The following is a 15,378-nucleotide window of genomic DNA, read 5'->3' as shown; positions in this document are numbered from 1 at the left end:
ACAGCCTTCTTTGTTCATATTTACCAAGACTGCCAAAATTAGTGGAGGGCACTGTGTGTCTGTATGTGTATATATAAAACTTTATATATACTTTTTTAGATTTAAACCCCATTATACCAAAAAGCTTTTGAATTCTCAAGTCTGATTGATCAGAAGGTGTTGAGACGTTTATTTAACATTTAAAGAAGGCGTCTTCATCATGGGAGAGTCTGTAGGACTTTATGCGTTTGGATTTTTCGGTAACGGGAGAAATTGTGTTTTTTTGGGGGGTTTTACTAACTAGAGAGTCTGTTGAATAAATAACTATATACAGCTGTTATTACCTAAGTGATGACAGGAAATTCTACTTCACATTTGATCGCATCACACCACCACATTGTGGATGAGTCAATTTGGGTTTCTAAAGCAACCACACCAAGAATTAACTTATGTTTTGTTCAGTTTTTCTCACAGGCGATACAGAAGCATTTCTTCTTTCAGTTTTAGTCAGAACTATAACAATTGACTCATTATAATGTTAGCAAACCATATTGTGGCTGTGAACATGTTTATTGCTTAGCTTATTCTCCTCTCTGGTGCCTTCCATCTCCAGTTATAGAGTGGGCATGTGTGGGGACGGAGCTAATGATTGCGGAGCGCTGAGGGCTGCTGATGTCGGAGTCTCTCTGTCTGAGGCTGAGGCTTCTGTTGCCTCTCCCTTTACCTCCAAATCTGACAACATCAGCTGTGTGCCTTTGCTGATCAGGTTAAATAGAAGAGTTTTCTTTGCAGAATAAACCTCTCGTTCAATATAGATAGTGAGCATGTATTTAATTCATATGACTGAATTATTCATTTTACAGTTCTGGAATATCTGTCCTTTTTAATGACGAACATGTCTTTTATTTAAACAGGGAGGGAAGATGCTCACTGGTGACATCCTTCAGTCTTTTCAAATATATGGCATTGTACAGTCTGATCCAGTTTTCCTCTGTACTCATCCTCTACACTGTGAGTGTTTAAAGTGTTCATTCTCTTACATTTAGCTTAATCTGTCTATATTCTGACTTAACAACTCATTATTAAAGCAACCATATTAACATGTTACACCAGTCCCATTTGCCTATTATACTCATGTGTTCACTACTGTCTTTTTTTTTTAATTGTGAAATTTATTATTTTATTTTATATTCCCTACTTATGTATATTATCACCTCAGTTATTAACACAGCACATTCTGATGGGAGTCCAGAGTGTAAATAAGAGATGGAGGGATTGTAATTTTATTTTTATTTTTTTAAAATCCACTTTATTTTTAAGGCAAAATGACCATTTTGTTTTGTGAAGACATCCCAGCACAAATATCATTGTTAAATGGTAGTGCAAGTATCACACTGAACACTATAAGTGAAGGTGATTTCAAATGGGTCTTGAAACTGGCTTTTGAACATAATCTCTGTAATATTATGCTTTTTAATGTTTATTAGCCAAGTTGAACTAGGCTTTGTGTTAAATACAGCTCATTTTATCATTGGTATGGTTTCAGTAATCATTTAATATATACTATGTAGCCAAAGGTTTGTGAACACCTGACTACATATGTGTTTTTCCCCCAAACTGCTGGCACACAATTGTATAGAATGGCTTTGTATACTGTAGCATAATTTCCCTTCACTGGTATTAAGGGGTCAAGTCCAAACCTGTTCCAGCATGACAATTCCCCAGTGTACAAAGTGAGGTCCATAACGACATGATTTGCCAAGCTTGGGGTGGCAGAACTCGAGTGGCCTGCACAGAGACCTGACCTCAACTCTACTGAATACTTTTGGGATGCACTGGAATGAATGTAGAATGTACCCCAGGCCTCCTCGCCCAACAACAGTGCCTGACTACATGAATGTTCTCGTGGCTGAATGAGCACAAATCCACACACTCGCACCCCAAAAATCTAGTGAAAATCCTTCCTAGAAAAGTGGAGGTTATAATAACAACAAAGCGGGACTAAATCTGGAATGGCACATTCAAAAAGCACATATGAGTGAGATGATAAAGGTGTCCACAAACTTTTGACCATATAATGTAGGTCAAACGGAGCATAAAGGCTACAGCAGTGCCCTAGACTCATTAGTTGTTCCACATGATTAAAATTCAACATTCTTTTGTTGCCACACACAGGTGTTAATAGTGATGGAGTTCGGTACAGCTCAGCACTCAACAATAAGCAATAGACTAAACAATTAAGTGATGATGATAAAAGACAAGGCAGCGTGTGTAAGAAATGTGCATTAACACTGAATCAGAGTGCACAAATTTAGCAGGAGTATGTGCAATTGTTGCAGTAGTACAGATTGAAACCTGCAGCAGCAGTAATGACTGAAGCAGATGTGTAACAATAATGACTATATATTAATACCATCAGATTTAACCAAGTGATAAAGAACAGTGTGTGCAGTTTGAAATGAAAGAACGAGGGGTGTATAGTACCCTCTGAAGAGAAGTTATGAGTTGAGTTCTCTGATGGTAAAAACTGTATCTAAAGTGGCTTGTTTTAGTCATCAAGAATGTATATATTTTGCCAGAGAGGGGGTTGAAATATGAGGTCTGTTTGGTGGGAAGGGACATTTTACGTGCCTTTTTTTTTTTTTGGATGTATATGATGTATCTTGTCTGATTATTTTTTTAAAATAAAGTTACTTTCCTCGCTTAGGTGAAAACAAACTTGGGCGATCTGCAGTTCCTCTTCTTTGACTTGCCCTTGGTGACTGTGCTTGCTATAGTGATGGGTCGAGGTGGCCCCAGTGATAAGCTTCACCCCCAGCGGCCCGCCGCCAGCCTTCTAGCTCTGCCTGTTCTTTCTGCTTTACTTCTCCACACAGTGCTGCTCATCCTGGGCCAGGTGGCTGCTCTGCTCATCACCGAATCACAGGAATGGTAAGTCTGAGAAATAAATTTATAGTTTTGTTTGTGTTTTTATCTCATTTTTTTTATGCTCCTTTGTTGCTTTTCTGTAGGTACATTCCTCTCAATTCCACTCTGTCTGGAGCAGAAAATTTGCCAAACATGGAGGACTCAAGTGTGTTTGCACTCTCAGGATTCCAGTACATCATCATGTGTATAGTTGTGACGAAAGGATACCCTTACAAGAAACCGCTTTACAAAAATGGTAATATATAACATAAGGAACATTTTGGCATCTGGGCCGTTTGAGATGTCCTCTAAAGCCAGCATTATACTGTAAACTTTTTAGTCTGAGTGAGATGAGATGGGTGCTCTTGGTGCTCATTATGTGACATGTTCAACAAAGGCTGATTTAATGCTATTGTGAACAAAGATAATAGCCAAAGCCAATAACAAATTGTGTCAGAAATGTTTAGTTAAAATGTCAGCATGTGAATATTGCTATGAGACTTGTCTAAAAGCCACCAGTAGGAAGACAGCATAGGATTTCACAAAGCTCACAGGACAGTTACAAATACAGTAATGACGAACCGTGAATAAATCATGTTGATGGGCAGAAAAAAATCCTTATCACTTCAGGCTCGCTTGGAAGAATGTTTGTTTATGTAAGCCCATTTTCTGCACGAACCTAGGTCATGCTGATTCATGACGTAGTAACTTTCTTTAATCGTAGGTCTATTTTTAAGAGGATCTTCAGTGTTTAATCTGACACCGAGAACACATTATCACAGTATGTTATAGAATTTGGCCACGATTTTATTGGGATTATCTCATACAGTCTGACAAGTAAAAGACCACTGTAATCAGAGTTTACAATGTATAAAGCTTATAACTAATTCCTGAAACTGTATTTTCTACATATTGTATGAGCTACTGCGCTTGAACTTTTCTCATTATTATTTTCTGTTATCCCTTGTAGTTGTTTTTCTATTCGTGCTGCTCGTCCTGTTTGCAGTAATGTTTTGGTTGGTTCTGGGCCCCAGTACCGTTTTTCACCATGTACTGCAGCTGTATAACATCACTGACATGAACTACAAGCTGCTGCTGGTGGCACTCGCTGCTCTCAACTTCTTCATATGCTACTTCCTGGAGGTAATAATAATAATAATCAAAAAAAGAAATAGTATAATGAACCTACTCAACCCTAAACCAGCTTTTATCATCAACCGTTTATTGTTACTTTGTGCTAAGGTTTGTATAGATGATAGTGGATTGCTCTCAGTCATGATGTTTTTCCATCTTTAGGTTCTTATTGACACGTTTGTTCCGAACTGCCTCCGTACCCTTCGTGGAAAACGAGAGTCGAAAAAGGAGTACAAGCGTTTGGATGCACAACTAGCAGAAACTCAATCATGGCCACCGCTGGATCAGCTACTTTACCCGTCACAGTGTTCCGTCATCGGAGTCAGCTAGCATAAACCTCCGGGAACACTTGTAATAAAATAACTAATCATTATGTTCCATAACTAAAAGTGCCACTAATTGACTACTACCTCCTATTGCATAGATTTGGAGTCAGTGAAGTTAACACATAATATTTGATGAAATTCTCCTCACGTTTTTGGCAGTCGTCAATAAAACGTCTGCTCCAAGGAAAACCCAAACGACATGGACCACAACATCCAACCAATCAGGATAAGGTGGCATTCTCCAGTAGCATGCCAGTACAGTACACACTGCATCTTGCACATAAATCAGATGGCCAAAGTCACTGACTACATTTTTCAGTGCTGCAAATATTTATACATGAAGGATTTTTATGATTCAGTGAAGGACTGACTAAAGTGACGGAATGTCATTTGCACTGCACCGGCTCTCAGTCCTGTTAATGGGAAATGCTCATTATGAAAGTTTATCTTGATACAAATGTGTACCGCCTATTATATATGGCACAGTTATCATAATAAAGCAATGTGTATAATATTCAGGACTCTGACTTTTTACAATAGTTCTTAAATCCTAATCTTTTATACTTGCAAATGTGAATAGTAGCATTTCTAAAATATAGAAATTTAAAGCTTTGAAATTCATTACCTTAAAAAGTCTTTATTAAATGGGCATTTTGTAAAGTATTTACAAGTAGGTGTCCATGTTCATGAACAGCTCATAAATCGTTCTGGTTGATTTGATACAGTATAACAGATGAACATTTGCAAAGATTAAAGGGTACATTCTCGTACAAATCTATATTATTCCAACAAAGATTTTAAATGACAACACAGCAAGGAGGGATGGAGTTTGTGACTAGTATAAGAAACTAAAGAGAGAAAGGCAGCGAGATGCAATGTGGTAGTATGGTGCTTACTGTTTGTTGAAATACAGCACAAACACTTGAACGGCTAATGGGGCACATTGTCTAATTTTCTTTAAAAAAACAAAACAAAAACAAAACACAACCGTTAAATTATTTCTTATATGCTATCCAGTACTCCAGTTTGAAGTGTCCTTGTGGCAGATGATCCACATGCACAGCTACTAAAAACTAATCAATAGATATTTGATTCAGTCAGCGACCTGAGTTCCTACTTCAGCAAATACAATGAAATTTATCAGCAGATACAAAAGGAACCAGCAATTTCCCTCCCCCTTTGATTCTGTCCAAGACCACAAGCATTTATTACTTAATTTGGAACTGATATCATTAAATATTCCTACCTTCCCAAATAATATAAAAAGGCAGAAAAGTATCCCCCCCTTAAGTAATTTGTGGGTTTTTTAAAAAATATTATTCTTAATTTCTTTTATGTAGAAACCAGGACAGTCATAGGAAGACCCAGGATTAAAATAATAATAATAATAATAATAATAATAATAATAATAATAATTGTAAACAAAACTTAAGAGACTTGTTTCCACTTAACCCTCACCATTCCCTTCCCCATTAAAAATGTATGGCATTTAGCTGGCTATGTTAAAACAAAAACCAAAAATAACTAATACAAAAGCTTGGGAAGAGCAGTCTGGAAAAGAAACAAAATGAAAAATGATCAGTGAAATATCCTTAATATTATTGCTGAGAGCTGGTGACCTGTGCTACATCTTACAACACTTCCAGCACAGCCTCACCATAATGTGGCATCGCACTCTGCTCCAAACGTCTTCCTCAAAGACGGGGTCATGACTTATCGCCAGACCACTTCAAGGTCAAAAGCTGTCCGTTGGCAGACGGGTCACCAGTCACAGTAAGTTAAGGTGTTGAGGGAAACTGATTAAGTGTTTCTTTTTGGGAGAGGAGGGGGATCACAGTGAGCAGTGTCTGGAAGTCGTCCTCATCACAGTGTAAATTTGCTCTTCCATGTTATATCTCCTCCCCTTTTACATTCCACACTGGCTCAGGAGCCCTGACGGGTGAGGATGAGGTCTTCTCATTTCATAAAAATCCCACATCCTAAATATGTTTTTTTTTGTTGTTTTTTTTAAATGATCAGAATTTGAACCTTTTGTTAGGAGATGGACCAAGAGCTCTCCTGTTCTCCCAGGCCTTTATTGTTCCTATCTGCGCTGGCGAAAGCCTTGTGTACCATCTGGACCTGCTGGCTGCCGAACTACGTGGTTGTTTGATCTCGTGTCCTCTGAAGGTGTATGGTTTCCTGCACGTGGTGACCTAAACATAGAGATGTGTTTAAGTACACTACACACCATGACGTGTATTAGCTTGTAATGTATTCGATTTAGCAAATTAAATGCAAATCAGCTCACACACTACTAATGCCACGGTCGGCTTGTAACTCTGAATTTCTGTCCTCCGACAAGGAAAAACAAATAAAACGACCAGCAGCAACAGCAAACAGCATCAACAGTAATCAAAGTAGTCTACTTCTAATTTAATTTTCTCTGTATACACACACACACACACACACACACACACACACACACACAGGTATTTGCTTTAGATCAATCAACATACAGACACATTCGATTGTTAAATCTATTACACGGACTATATAGATCGCCGTTTTGAATAGGAAAATATACATCACACTTCCCTGCTATATTTTTGCTAACAAAAGACGAACATGGAGGCGTTCATGTTATTCCCCACACTTCACAGCTCAAACTTATGAAGGTCAAAAATTACATCATTCCAAGTTCCCACTTCAGAGTTAAGTTGAACACAGCATAAGATCCTTTCACCAAAGCTCTTGATTCTGTGGCCTGGGAAAACTACAGACTTTCCTGTTCTGAACTTTATGCATCTCAACCACAAGTTATAGCATTTTAAATGTTAACTCGAAATTTACATTTAAAGATTCCATTCCTACTTTGGTGCAGGAGCATCATGGATATTTTAACAGTGAGTGTCTAAATACAAACCTTGTTGATCAGACTTATATTTTTCTATGACGCATAGCTATCCGACAACGTGATCAAAGCCTGAAATTCACTGTCAGGAAGATTTTAGACATCTTTAGACAGACAGACTGTTTTCACTCCTGCATTTGTTAAACTGGCTTGTTACCCAACATGTTCTTTTCAAGAAGACAGCCTAAGCAAGATTAAAAAGTAAACAAAAATATTTCCACATTGAATTATATTTAAGAAACCATAAATGAGTCTTCAAATTGTGTTATAAGCAGATAAACACTGTTTTGGCCAAAATAAGATCTCCCCCCTGCCACATTAACACCAGATTGCCCAGACCACCACACGTTTACCCACATCTGGTTGTATGATGTATGAAATAGTAGAGAAGAATATGGGCAAAAGTACATTATTCATAGAAAAAAGTTCCAAAATCTGAATTACCTCTCTGATGCAGGTCTCTCCTGAGGTGTGTCATCGGCACTGCCAAGGATTCGTTTCCTGGCTTCGGCATATTCCGCCTCTCTCTGAGCTAAAGACTTCACTTGTGGTGAGGGTCGGTTCTGTGTTACAGATGGCCCCAAGGATCCGTTGCTGGTGGGTCGTTTTAAAATGCGGATTTGTGGAGGTGGTGCAGCTGGAAGGGAGTCGTCTTGGAGCATGATAGTCTTTATTGGTGAGCGACCTGAACTCCCACTTGATAGTCTGAAGGGAAAGCAAGAGTTAAAACCCCAATTCCAAAAAAACTGGGAGGCTGTGTAAAATGTACAAAAAAATTTTTTTAAAAAAAAAAACATTACAATAATTTGCTGAGTTTTCTATGTTCTATTGTGAATAACATATGGGTTTGAGATTTGCTAATGTTTAAACTGAGGAAATGTACCATTTTAAGAAAATGGTAATTTTGAATTTGATGGTCGCAATGCAGAAAGTTCGCAAAAGTTGGGACGGGGGGACAAAAGGCTGGAAAAGTAAGTGTTACTAAAAAGGAACAGCTGGAGGTTAATTGGCAACAGGTCAGTAACATGATTGGGTATAAAAAGAGTATCATAGAGAGGAAGAGTCTTTCAAAAGTAAAGATGGGCAGAGGTTCACCAATCTGTGAAAAACTGCGTCTACAATCTGTGGAACAATTTCAGAATAATGTTCCTCAATGTAAAATTGCAAAGACTATGAATAAGTCATCATCTACAGTACATAATATCAAAAGATTCTGAGAATCTGGAGAAATCTCTGTGTACAAGGGACAAAGAGTGAAAATAAATATTGCAAACCTGTGAACTTCGGGCTCTCAGGCGGCACTGCATTAAAAACAGGTATGATTCTATAATGGAAATCACTGCATGGGCTCAGAAACACCTCCAGAACTCATTGTCTGAACACGGTTCACCATGCCATCCACAAATGCTGTTTAAAGCTTGATCAAGCAAAGTAGTAGCAATATGTGAACATGATCCAGAAACACTGCAGTCTTCTCTGGGCCAAAGCTCATTTAAAATGGACCGAGACAATGTGGAAAACTATTCTGTGGTCATATGAATCAAAATTTTAAGTTATTTTTGGAAATCATGAATGCCACATCCTCTAAACTAAAGAGGACTAAAGAGGAGACTGACCATCTGTTGTTTTTTTAAAAAAAATTTTATCAGCACTCAGTTCAAAAACCTGCATCTCTGATGGTATGGGGGTGCATTAGTGCCTATGGAATAGGTGGCTTCCACATCTGGAAAGGCACCATCAATGCTGAAAGGTATATACACAAGTTTTAAAGCAACATCCAGATTTCATCCCATCTTTACTTTTGAGAGACTCTGCCTCTCTAAGATACTCTTTATACTAAACCATGTTACTGACCTGTTGCCAATTAACTTAATTAGTTCAAATTCAAAACTACCTTATTTTTTCCTTAAAATAGTACATTTCTGCAGTTGAAACATTTGATATGTCTATGTTCTATTGTGAATAACAGGTTTATGAGATTTGCAAATCATTGCACTTTGTTTTATGGACATTTTTCACAATGTCCCAACTTTTGTGGAATTGGTGCTGTACTTAACATCTTAAAATGTGACCTACCTCTCTTTTTGACTGATGTGTAGTTTCTCCTCCAACCGTCTCTCCATTTCCTGAAATTATAATTTTGAAGTTGCATAAATGCTCTCCCTAAGTACAGGCAAGAGAGTACACTTTCAAAACATTAAGGGTAGTATTTGCTTGCACAAGGAGCCTCTGTGCCACAGTGTCAAGTATCGCAGTTTCACCAAGTTATTTATACATGCTTAGTACAGCAGCTAAATTAACAGCAGGGATGAATTTCAGTTCAGAGATTTAGCTGCTCAACAAGCAAGGCCAGTTCACACACTGATTTAAATATGTAAAATATTAGAATAGAACAACAGTCACTAATTTCTTTCACAAACTACTCTTCATTCACTTTCAATTTTATAAACACTGTATATAAACTAAACTGTTGCCCCGTTCTATGCTTTGATTGTCTCTAAACATAATTGACAAAGTGGTAGTTAACGGCAATGCATGTTGATGTAACAATGTATGACGAGGTACTGTAGTTAAGACAAAAAAAAAATCAATGGCCTAAATTTCAGCTACACTCCCTGTTAAAAATGTAGTCACCACACACAGAGGATGTTCACCCGGCTTTTTTTTTTTTACTTCGTAGCAAATAAAATCACAGTTGACAAAAAAAAAAATTGTGTTTAATAGCTGAACATTGTGGCTGTGTGAAACATACCTCAAATGAAATTTGTTTTATTAATGGCATATTTTTTTTCCCCAGATCAAGTAGAGGAATCATAAAAAAAAATATAAAAAATAAAATAAAATCCCAATTAGTACTTCCTTGCTCCTCCTCAGGCTTTTATGACAGCCTGAAATCTTTGAGGCATGGACTTCACTAATGAAAACCAATATTATCCATCAAGCTGGTTCAACTTTCTTGAATATGAATCAAAATCACCTTTATTACCAAGTACCGTGGGTTTACATGTACAAGGAATTTGTCGTGGTGTACTGGTGTGTAACAATAACAGTAAAATACAAGAAATAAAATAATAGGATAAACAAGAGAAAAGTTATGAAAATGGGAACCATAAATCTAAAGCTATGTAAACTATGAGAATAAATATATAAAGATTTAGGGAAATAAAAATAAAGACATTAACTGTACATTATTGCAGGATGTGCAAAAGTGGGCCAGTGCAAATGCTCGCAGTTGAAATAAAAAGGTGAAGTATAGCAGTCCTAGTTGTGTGTGTTAACGTAAGACATATGAAACAAGAATGTGGGGTTGTTCGTTAATGTAATGTGTAATGTCAACGGAGGCAGATAAGAGACCATGGTGGGTCCTGAGTATTGTTAATGAGGCCAGTTGTGGATGGAAAGAAACTGTTTTTGGGCAGGAGGTTTTGGTATTGATGGACCTCAGCCTCCTGCCGGAGGAGAGTGCCTCGAAAAGTTTGTGTCCAGGGTAAGATGGGTCAGCCACAATCTTAACTGCCTGTTTCAGGGTCCTGGAAGTGTACAGGAAGGGGAGGCAGATTGTAGCCAATTACATTCCCAGCAGAGATTTTTAAAATCAGAGAGATCATGTTCATTTCCCACTTGAGGTCCTGGGTGATGATGGTTCCCAGGAAACAGAAGGAGTCTACAATTTCGACTGGGGAGTCACACAGGATGATGGGGGCAGGTGGGACTGGGTTCTTCCTGAAGTCTTCCACCATCTTCACTGTTTTCACAGTGTGGAGCTCCAGGTTGTTCTGATTGCACCAGGTCACCAGATGGCCAATCTCCCACCTGTAGACAGACTCATCCCCCTCAGAGACGTGCCCAATGAGGGTGGAGTCGTCCGCAAACTTCAGCAATTTGACGTACTGGTGACTGGAGGTTGTAGGTATAGAGGGAGAAGAGTAGTGGAGAAAGAACACAGCCTTGGGGGGAACCAGTACTGATGGTCTGGGAATCAGAGACATGTTTTCCCAGTCTCATGTGATGCCTCCTGTCAGACAGAAAGTCTATAATCCGCCTGCAGGTGGATCGTGTTGAAAGCAGAGCTGAAATCCACAAACAGGCTCCTGGCATAGGTTCCTAAGGAGTACTGGTGCTGGAGGATGAAGTGGGGGGCCATGATAACTGCGTCAACTACAGACCTGTTGGCTCTGGATGGAGAGACAGAGTCTGGTACAGCTGCTTTGCGAGAGGTCTTTTGAAGACTCTTAAAGTATCTCTCCTTAGGTGTTGGGTGATGGTGGATGGACGGTCCCATTGTCTTTCAAGGTGACAGGTAAAACTCGTTCAGGCTGTTGGCCAGACGCAAGTCGTTAGCAGAGTGAGGGGCTTTAAGTTTGCAGTCAATTTGTGTTCGGTGTGAGCCCTTCCAGAGAGAAGCACAGTCATTGGGTGAGAACTGCAGTTGTAGTTTCTTAGAGTACAGCTGTTTGGCTTCTTTCACCACCTTCCTGAACTTGCACTTTGACTCTTTAAACCTGATTATGTCCCCACTCTTAAACGCAGCTTCCTTCTCCAGCCTTAATTGTGAGTCGAGATGTGAACCAGGATTTGACATTGTTGTAACTCACCCTGGTGCATGATGGTAGCGTATGTACAAGGTCACAGTCTGTGTACTCATCCGGCCTGTTAATAACAGTCCTGAATACATCCCAGTCAGTATAGTCCAAGCATGCCTGAAGATCCTCCACAGCCTCCCTGGTCCACTACTTTGATGTCCTCACAACAGGTTTGGAGAGTTTTAATTTCTCCCTGTATGCAGGAATCATATGGACCAGCTTGTGAGACAGCGTGATAGGCATAGTTTACTGTAGTACAACAGTGATCCAGAATGTTCTCCTCTCTGGTTGGGCATTTAATAGATTGTCTGTATTTGGGAAGTTCATGTGTGAGATTACCTTCATTAAAGTCGCCAAGGACAATAACAAATGAGTCCGGGTATCCACGCACAGTATCTATTCGGTGAGCAAACGCTGCGCCTCCTGCACACTGGCTTGTGGTGGAATGTAAATACCGACCAGTATGAATGAAGCGAACTCACATGGGGAGTAGACGGGTTTGCAGTTTATGAAAAATGATTCGAGATCAGGAGAACAGTACTGTAAATTTTGTGTTTTTTGTGTAAAAACCAAATTACTCCACCCTTCGTCTTGCCTGAAAGTTTTGTGTTGCGATCCGCTCTGAAGAGTCGGAAGCCTGCCAGCTGAGTCCGGTTATCCATCCACACAGCCACGTTTTCCGTGAAGCACAAGACGGAAGACAGTTAGATAGCAGTTCACAGATTAGCTTTGAAGGATGACCAATTTTTTTACATTTCCACCATCAATTTGTAATAGGATTGAGATCCGAACTGTTTTCTGGCCATGTCGTTGAGCTGATTTGCCTAATAAGAATATTATTTGAGCCTGACTAGCACCTTTCTTTAATCTAAACACGTTTAACCACAAGTTACATGTGCCAGAAGTAAAGTTCCTATGACCATGCTGGGCTTTTTTGCTTGATTTTGTCAGTGTTTCCACATGTTCCTGATTCTGAAAAGATCTTCTATCATTTGTTCACTCTAATTAATCCACCTAATAAAAATAGCTGTACCTACAGCACCTTGTCCGATGTGTGTGGTGCAGCAGCCGGTGGGACTTGGACAGTGGCTTGCTTTATAGTTACAGCACTGAGGTGCATCGACTCCCTTCAAGTAAACGAAATGAAAACTTGTATTTTTAAATCAATAAGGAGTTTTTTTCTTTTTTGGTTGTTACCCTACTTTTCTGAAGGACAAGTACACATCTAGCTACACATCTAAATTAGATCTGGGTTTGTGTTTGAAACTCATCTATTAAATACAGCAAGGGACTACAATCTAATATTAATTGCATGCTTAATAGATCTCATCACTGATTGACGAATGTCTAAAACAGCCTTACAATACTTTTCTTTAAACTACTATTAGAATTGTTAGTCATCGTAATTATAGGCCTAACGGACTTGTTAAGTGAAATAAACGGTTCAGAATTATTCCAGACACTGTTTCTCATATTAAATTGTTCCTTTTCCCTATCTAAAACTCAATAGAGCGTTAACATGTACCTAATGTGACTACTATTTGAACTGATAATACGTTTATATCTCCCTAAAGAGGAAAGCCTGATAAGAGCCTAAAACAAATTACTGCCTCCGTTCTGGTGCATTTAAAATACAGACCCGCTCATGTAGAAGTGGCTAAGCTGCTAGCAGCAGTCAGTCATGACCACACTCGCACTTGCCCTTTTTTGGGGCAGCTAACCAACTGAGCGGAGGTAGTTCAGGTCAAATTAGCGTACAAGATTCGTTAAATAAAACAAATAACAATTTAACGACTCCCCAGCTACATTCCAGTGAATTATTTCATTCTAGCACGTGAAGAAGTTGAGTTTTCTTATTCAAATTACACACACAACTACGAGCTAACTCGCTAACAGTACAGCACGCAGTTAAAACTATTCATCAAGCCAACGCTGTATTGTGTTTCGAGATATACTATCAAACTATACCACCTAAATATAATTTAAAAACAAACTCTCTTACTCTTAAGTACAGACTCAGAACCGTAAACAATATCCCCCAAGACAGAGGCATTTCCCCCGCGGCCTAGCTGGCTAACTTTCTTTCCCTTCCGACATCACGCCCTACAGATCACACGGCTAACTGACCGCGTCGCAGCGAGGCGCTTCCACTCAAACAGCCGTGACCGCCCTGTAATCGCCTCATACTCACCCCACTGTCGGCAGCTTCTTCCCAGCTTTCAGCTATCTCCTCATCTTCCATGTTCCCACACTTTGCTAGCTAGTTACTAGCTTCAGGGAGTTCCCTTTACTCATCTACCTACGACAGCACATTTTCTTTTTCTACAGCCGGAGTAGCCGTTTGGTGCTTGCGGGGATCGAAGTGCTGCGCACTATCGCCACCTGCCGGAAGGAGCTCCGTTTACTACATTCAATTGACGTCACGTTGCGCTGCATTATGGGATTGTTCCGCCATATTGGCAGCGTTTGAACAGTTACTTATACCGTACAATTATTATTATTATTATTATTATTATTATTATTATTATTATTATTATTATTATTATTATTGAACAATTTCAATTGACAAACTCAAGTAGGGAACAGTAACTTGAATATGAAAACATATACACTATGAGATATGCACATAAATATATCTCAAGATTCAAGATTTTTTTTGTCATATTCACATTACATAATACCCAATGACCACACAATTATATCACATATATCTATAGTTAGTGTACATATGCTTACTCATAAGCTTGTAGCAAAATCAGTAAAACAGAATCCACAAAGATTTACTTAAAAATAGAACCTTTTCCATAAAATTTCAGCAGCTGGATAAACATTGTTTATGATTCTAAACTGTGCTACAATGTTTTGTTTTCATGATGTCATTAAAATAAGATGTTTTTCTTGTAATAACATCTTGTTGTAATGAGAAAACATTACATTATGTAAGGACTAACACGACATGGTGTGATACGACAAAACGTACAAGCGTAGTGCCGCTAAACTCCAGAACTCCACCAAGACTTTTATGCATTGATAATCTTCTCAAAGCACTGTGATTTATATAAAGTGCATACAATCATGACTCCTTCCATCAATGTTAAATAAAAAAGACTCCTAACAAAAAAAACACATCGAGTATAGGTTTTACTTTGTTAAAGAACATGTTTTTAAAACCAATTTATCGTTAGTCTGAGATTACACTGATCATCTGCCCTACAGATCTGTTTACAACCTGGAAGAAGTGTATTAACATTAAACTACTGTTCATGTTACAGCTACTACTGTCTGCAACTACTGTCTGAACTGTGCTGTTATATGAAATTATGCACACCTGACCAATCAGATTTGAGCATTCAACAGTGCTCACATAGAGTCAACCGACTCTAATATCATTGAGCAGTGTAGATGGTATTGTCATTAGTATATGCATGTGACATATGATTCCTTTGTAATCCTTTCAAAGCAGTACTTCTGCTCACTCTTTGTGTGTAGCTTTGGCAGATCTGTGCTTATTTATCTTCTATGGTGTTTTAACTAGTGCACCAACATAGGCCAGCAA

At 38.7% G+C, this 15,378-nt stretch overlaps 2 protein-coding genes across 4 annotated transcripts in view; one reads left to right on the top strand and one right to left on the bottom strand.

Annotated features, from left to right (window-relative positions):
- The window catches only part of atp13a2 (ATPase cation transporting 13A2), a 28,359-nt gene extending 22,601 nt beyond the window's left edge, over positions 1-5,758 (top strand). For both annotated transcript variants that reach the window (XM_017486992.3, XM_017486993.3), the window contains exons 24-29: positions 593-745; positions 894-990; positions 2,687-2,910; positions 2,991-3,142; positions 3,857-4,029; positions 4,183-5,758. In XM_017486992.3, the coding sequence (XP_017342481.1) occupies positions 593-745; positions 894-990; positions 2,687-2,910; positions 2,991-3,142; positions 3,857-4,029; positions 4,183-4,350 (967 nt within the window). In that variant the 3' untranslated portion in view covers positions 4,351-5,758. The remainder of the gene's footprint in view (positions 1-592; positions 746-893; positions 991-2,686; positions 2,911-2,990; positions 3,143-3,856; positions 4,030-4,182) is intronic.
- Positions 4,964-14,147, bottom strand: szrd1 (SUZ RNA binding domain containing 1). Of its 2 annotated transcripts, XM_017486293.3 has the most exons (5): positions 14,014-14,147; positions 12,418-12,466; positions 9,316-9,365; positions 7,684-7,944; positions 4,964-6,541 (listed from the first exon to the last, which is right to left on the bottom strand). In XM_017486293.3, the coding sequence occupies exons 3-5, from the start codon at positions 9,360-9,362 to the stop codon at positions 6,430-6,432; spliced, it is 420 nt and encodes a 139-aa protein (XP_017341782.1). In that variant the 5' UTR covers positions 9,363-9,365; positions 12,418-12,466; positions 14,014-14,147; the 3' UTR covers positions 4,964-6,429.
- Positions 14,148-15,378: the final 1,231 nt, after the last annotated feature.

Source organism: Ictalurus punctatus, chromosome 15 (assembly GCF_001660625.3).
Source record: "Ictalurus punctatus breed USDA103 chromosome 15, Coco_2.0, whole genome shotgun sequence".
Classification (NCBI taxonomy): Eukaryota; Metazoa; Chordata; class Actinopteri; order Siluriformes; family Ictaluridae; genus Ictalurus; species Ictalurus punctatus.
Note: the sequence above shows the minus strand (reverse complement) of the source record. Positions and strands in the feature narration are given on the sequence as shown.

Coding starts and splice junctions, on each gene's coding strand:
- szrd1 (XM_017486293.3), bottom strand. CDS start 9,362: ATGGAGAGACGGTTGGAGGAGAAACTACACATCAGTCAAAAAGAGAG. Junction 7,945..9,315: donor CACATCAGTCAAAAAGAGAG/GTAGGTCACATT, acceptor CTTTCCCTTCAG/ACTATCAAGTGGGAGTTCAG. Junction 6,542..7,683: donor GAGAGACCTGCATCAGAGAG/GTAATTCAGATT, acceptor CTCTATGTTTAG/GTCACCACGTGCAGGAAACC.